Consider the following 6,311-nt stretch of genomic DNA (forward strand, 5'->3'; position numbering starts at 1 on the left):
TGCCCCAGCCATCAGTGTCGCACCTGCAACTCAAATTTCTATGCATGTGGAATTGGCTACGTCAAAAACCAAATTATATTTATCAAAACAAACATATTCTGAATTGGTGGCATCCGCTGAAACCCATAATAAACATCGTATGCTCTAATGTTGTAACACGAGAAAAACAGAAACAAAAATTACCAAAATACCATGTTACTAGAGTTGAAGACTAGGCTAATAATAACATCACATTTTCTCTTCATTAGTCAAAGGTAAATTCACAAAACTAGAGTTGACAAGCAGAACTGGATCAAAAGGAATTATACAATGTAAATGGCCGAACATCGTTCCGTTCCCATCAACTTGTATGATCTGTTGTATCCCTATTACATTTGAAACATTTACGCAGGGATATTTTTCTCCCAACGAAGAAACATAATAAAATGAACACAAAAATACGATAACCAATTGCCATAAGAAACAAAACCAACAAATTTTTCCACTTCGAATTACTGTCTTGGGAGATATTGTACACGTTTTGGAGAGCTTGAAACCCAGATATGGTCCTTACCTGCCCCACTGCAAAGGAGGTGCCTAGGTACTCGTTCTCCAATAGCCCCTACCAAATGGTCACAAGAATTTCAATAAATACCCATATAAGGAAAAAGATTGGATCTTTTGAATATGTCATATTCTGGTTTACCCTCCTAGTTCTAGAAGTTGAATCCCAGAAAATATTTACCTGAATAGAGTATGTGTGAAAGGATATATACGACATTGGATACGTCCACACTGGTCCAGGCAAGGAATTTCGAATTCTAAAATAGCCTGCTGAAAGCATCATGACAACCTGAAATGGCATACACATGCATCAGAAGCTAGATCAGGAAAAGGCCAAAGTTCTTGTGTAATCATGACCTAGGTTGAAAATATAGACTAGTAGACTGGTAGTTGAGTAGCATTTAACTTTTGCTTCACATGATAAAAGACAATGGAACTCACATGAATGCACAACAGTGTCAAGACACTCCAAAATACATCTTGCCACAAAGTAGCCACAACTAACATAAGTCCTTCGTTCAGCAGCAGAGTCATGAAAAAATTTAGCACAAAGTACATTAACAAGCTAAATTGATCTTCCAGCCCAACCAGGAAGTAGAAGACTAGACTTGATGAAATGGAGATGAGAAAGAGAAACGGAATGCTGGACAAGAGCTGCGCAAGTAAAAAAACCAGTGTACTGGAGTGTTGGTTTGATTCTTCACAGGAATATATCTGCAAAAAAAAAAAAAATTACTGAGTGAAACAGTAAAAAATCCATATTTGAATCCTTAAAGCAGACATGTCTTTTCGACCAACAAAAAAATCATGTAAATTGTATCTTCTTTTTCACCTTTTTTTTTTCTGTGGAGTCTACTGCAAAGAGTTAGTTCTGCCAAACACAACACAAATACTACCACCTAATTCTACTTCAAAGATTTGTTCCAATTCTTACTACTTAGAATGTATATAAACTTCTCACCAGTCAGTAAGAATTATCAAATTTAGGCATTATGTTATATAGTTGATGTTTGAATAGACCAATACCATCATTATAGTATGCATAATAAATTTAAGCACATCAAGGAAACTAATAAATTGCGGTAGAGTGAAACAAGCACAAAATTACCTTTATTTCTTTCATCAGTGCAGGCACCCTAGCAATGCTTAGAAGGGAACAGAATGATACAAATACAAAAATTGCCGCAACTCTTGTCTGCAATTTGACAGATGTTAAAATTTAGTTCCAATGTATCATAACTTTGTCTGGAACTTCTGGAAGATATAAATTCTAAGAGGTACACAATGAAAAATAAAATTCAATAGTCATGTCAAGACTCACCCCAACAGAAGACAGAGAATGACCAAGACTAGAAAATACAGTGCCAATACACAGTGTGAGAAGCATGTAAAGAATAAGATGGAGCCAGTAATATTTCCACTCCCTTGACACAACTAATAAAGATCTCCATGTCAAAACTGCTATCCGAGTAGCATTGCCAGCTTTACCCTTGCTTTTGAGAACTGGACCTTCCTGCAAAATCAAAACAAGCTTTAAAATGACTCTAAAACTCAACATCCAACAACAACTGCTCTTTATATGCAGTAGAGCAGAATAAAGCCTGAAAAAAAATTAAAGTATGTTGGCTGTTCAGAATAAATAAAATTAAGCTATCATAAGAAAAGCAAACTCCATACTTCAACAAAACCATCTGTTAGAACAAGCCCTTTTAAATGGTCTTCAATGAAACACAAGCCTCATATTACATATTTCCAAAAGATTAAATGTTTGTTGTAAAAATGCCCCACAATGGAAGCTCAGTTTCCTTCTCTATTAGTTCCAAACTAACGATATTTGCCTAAACTGTAAATCTTTTCACTCTGTCAAATTTCTATTGCCTTATTTTAACTTATTGCATCTGAAACTTTCAAACCACCACTAACCCCGATTGTTCAAATTATAAGCACAAATAATGTACTAAAATCTATAAATTGGCAATTTGTACTATGATATGTATAAAGGAAGGGAACTATGGTGAAACCAAGCCCAAATTAACAGAAGATTAACTTGTATAATGTTTCTATTTCAGAAGTTACAATATACCTTCTCAGTGAGTTTCAGAATCATAGTTTCAACAGCAGCTGCATCCGCTGATGACTTATAAGTTGCTTCAAGGGTGCGTATAGCAACAGCAGTGTCCATGTTTACAGAAGAAAAATCCCCATTGTCATCCTATTATATGATGTGATAATGTTAATAAGGTATCATAAGAAGTCCAAGTGAGACATCCAAAATGCATTGAGCACATCAATCGTTAATTCACAAAAAATATTCACCTGCCAGTTTTTACACATTGCGATTATCCTGTCAAAATCTGTATTAATCGCACGTAGAAAGTGATCAGAAGGACTTTGCATGATTGGGCAAGGAAATCCAGCATTTGAGAAGTGCTTCATCAACATAAAATTAAAAAAGTCAGTAACAAGATATGCATTTCATGTACTGAAAGAAGATTAGAAAAAAAAAAACAAAGATTTTGACAATTTTGCAAAACTCGTCTTTGATCAAATTTCATTAATAAATTAGTATCTGTACAAAACAATAAAAAATAAAGGCCCTTAAAAAAAATTTTTGTACAAAAAGGATTACTAACTCAACTAATCAAATTACATGAGCAAGATTTGAGAATGCATAGAAATTACCTGCAAGCAAGCTAGTGTTTCTCCAAAGAAGAGCGTGTTTCCATTTGAAAGTAAACATATACGGTCAAAAAGGCCAAATACTTCTGTACTGCTCTGATATATGGTCAAGATGAGAGTGTAGCCAGTGCTTGCAAGTCTCTTCAATGTAACCATCATTAAAAGTGCAGAGACACTTCCAAAAACATAGACAAACGGCAAAAGTTAATAAAAATGGATTTAATATATAGAACACAATCAAGCAACTGAGACTTGTTACAGTAAAAGTAATCAAATGAATTCAGATAAACACCTATCCAAATGATAGAGAGGTTCGTCTATAAATAAAATTCGTGGTCGCATTACAAGCTCTCTGGCAATGCTAACAAGCCTTCTCTCCCCGCTAGGAAGTCCTTTCATATAACAATGTCCACCTATAAGTTTATTTGCATGATCACCTAAAGACATTGCATGTATAGCATCCTCTACCACACTTTTTTTCTGGCAAAAGAAACCAGGAAGCTGAAGAAGGGCTGAATAATACAGGAACTCCCTCACAGTGAGGGATCCAATCAGAGTAGTTTCTCTCTCCACATAACCCTGAAAGGAAAATGGATATGCAGATAAGTTCAATAAAATTGGCTACCATAAACACAATGGAGATCCAATACTAAACTGTTAATGAGATACTGAACTCACATAAGACCCATAGGGCATTTGTGATTTTGCTCCATTGACGAAAACTTCACCATACATCCTAGAAGAAGAGTTCAATCTTCCTGAAGAAAAGAGAAAATCCATTTTAGCTAGGGCAATTCAGATATACATTGTACAATCATGAAATGCTTCATGAAAAAGGATAAAGGAAGCGTGCTTCAAGACCTGCAATGGCTCGCAATAAGGTCGATTTCCCTGATTTAGCAGGCCCCATAATCACAGTCATAGTCCCAGGTAATGCATAACCAGTTGAACTCTTAATAACCTTATCAGAGTACTTCCGTTTACCCTTTATTGTAATGGTCAAATCTTTCCAGGCAACAGAAGCACCGGCGATTTTCCGTGGAATTACTGCACCCTCCGGTAGCCGTGGCGATGGCAGGGAGCCACTGTTGAGCTTTGAAAGAGAAGGAGAAGCTGGTGTTGTTGCAACATTAATAGAGTCACCTCCTTCCTCAACTCTAACATCAATATCAGTATCATCCCACTCGGGTGAATCCTCAAAGGAGATGGGCTGCCTGAGTGAACCAGGCTTACGCAGGTAGAAGAAGTTGCTTGATGGCACCCTACTCGCCGGGCTGCTCGCCGACGACGATGAAGATCTATAATTATCTGATTGAGACTGTATTTCTTCCATAATTACGAGTTGCTTTTACCTCAAATCAAAATTTAAGCATGATTCACAAAGAAGCAGAATTCTCTCAGACTCATACTCATTCAACTCTGCATTCGAGCTGCTAGCAATACACATCTCTCATACACAACATTTTCTGCAGACACGGAACACTGTCTACCAGCAACCTGCTTTGCAATTCACAAATAAAAATTATGTCGAGAAAAAAAAATGGACAAAATTTAAGGGCAAATCACAATTCTAGTTTAATCTCTATGTTACAAACAAAGCAGACACCACCACAATGACAGACTGGATAATGCAATGAACTAAAGTGTCTGGCTATTTTCATGGAATAGAAGCTCGCTATAATGATTAATAATGCAAGACAGAACGAAGCAATAGGGAAACAGAACAGGAAAAATGGGATAAAGGTAATGATTAATAATTCAAGAAAAAATTAAACAGTAGGGGGAAATACGAAAAATGAGATTAAAAACAATCCTAACAGAAAAAAAAAAATGACACAACCATAACAAGTAAAAAGGTCAATGAGGAATGCAAAGAATGCAAGAATGCCCTAAACCTCCTCTCCATAGACACAAAACCCATATCTATTCTCCACGAAAATTGAAACAAAAAACTTCAAAATCAAACCTTTTTACTCTGTATTTCCTTCTAGACAGCCCCTCCTCCTAACATAGGCTCCTCTTTCACATTATTCACTTACCATTTAGCACAAAAAAAAACAAACTTCATATAACACACTAAACATATAAAAACCCAAAAAACCAAAGAAGGTAAGAAAAAAATAAGATAGACTCCTCACTTACTGCTATGGCAAATCGACAAACCAACAAAACCCCACAAAAGCTTCCACCTTAATGGAGACCAACAAGCCCAAACTTGCTTAGAAAAACAGATAGATAACAAACAACATTGTACATACCCGGATCTAGGCAAAGCATGTGGTGAGAGAGTGAATGTGAAAGGGAGAAAGAGAGTGAAGAAACGGAATGAACTACAACACTCCTTGTATCTTATATGAGAGAAAGAATATGGTTTGACCTGCCGAACCCGGTTTTGTTTTTGTATTGTTTGCTTTGCTTCTTTCTTTCCTTTGCATTTCGCATCTCAGTGTCCCGCACTCTCTCACACAGACACACACACTTTTTTTTATCTTCTTTCATTTCTGATTTTTCTTTTTCTTTTTACTATTTTTCTCCCTTCTTGTCTTTTCTTTTATGGGTGGGTTGCACATACTTAGTGTTTCTTTTTCCTTTTTGTTAAGACAAGTGTGTTGTGTGTAATGATGTTGGCTTCCAAGTGCCACCGCGACAATTCTAGGTTACCACTTTGTTAACACCCAATAAGTGCGTGCCACCTGTTAACTCCCACCCTTTTCAACTGAACCTATTACTACAGATTCGGTAATAATAACATCGTTACTATGAATCCACGTTAAACTTTGCCTCCGTGTTAAGAGTGTTCTCATCCGTTACAAATTTATGTAAATTTATTATTCCTTTTTTCCAACTTTATTGTAGTTAATCACATTAATTTAATTACGAGAACATTACAAACAAAATCTAATTTTTTTCCCTCACTTTTCTATATTTCTCTATAGTAATATAAATTTATTAGACTATTAATGCAAACATTTACTTTGTAACTCTTAATTTTATTTTTATATTGATTATATTTGATTCTAATATTGTACAATAATATTATACTTGTTTTGTAGAAATGGAACTTCGATTCCCATATTTGATGAGGCAAA

General features: G+C 35.6%; 1 protein-coding gene across 2 annotated transcripts; it reads right to left on the reverse strand.

Moving 5' to 3' along the window:
* Positions 1–209: 209 nt before the first annotated feature.
* On the reverse strand, positions 210–5,703 carry LOC114185847 (ABC transporter G family member 3). 2 transcript variants are annotated; one of them, XM_028073784.1, is made up of 12 exons: positions 5,481–5,703; positions 4,084–4,719; positions 3,901–3,980; positions 3,515–3,801; positions 3,226–3,397; positions 2,860–2,973; positions 2,627–2,755; positions 1,865–2,056; positions 1,652–1,738; positions 985–1,257; positions 725–832; positions 210–601 (listed from the first exon to the last, which is right to left on the reverse strand). In XM_028073784.1, exons 2-12 carry the CDS (start codon positions 4,553–4,555, stop codon positions 341–343), a joined length of 2,175 nt encoding a protein of 724 aa, XP_027929585.1. In that variant the 5' UTR covers positions 4,556–4,719; positions 5,481–5,703; the 3' UTR covers positions 210–340. The 2 variants fall into 2 exon arrangements, with proteins under 2 accessions (XP_027929585.1, XP_027929586.1); XM_028073785.1 differs by lacking the exon at positions 5,481–5,703 and adding an exon at positions 5,189–5,260 and having other exon boundaries at positions 234–601.
* Positions 5,704–6,311: the final 608 nt, after the last annotated feature.

Source organism: Vigna unguiculata, chromosome 5 (genome assembly GCF_004118075.2).
Source record: "Vigna unguiculata cultivar IT97K-499-35 chromosome 5, ASM411807v1, whole genome shotgun sequence".
NCBI lineage: Eukaryota > Viridiplantae > Streptophyta > Magnoliopsida > Fabales > Fabaceae > Vigna > Vigna unguiculata.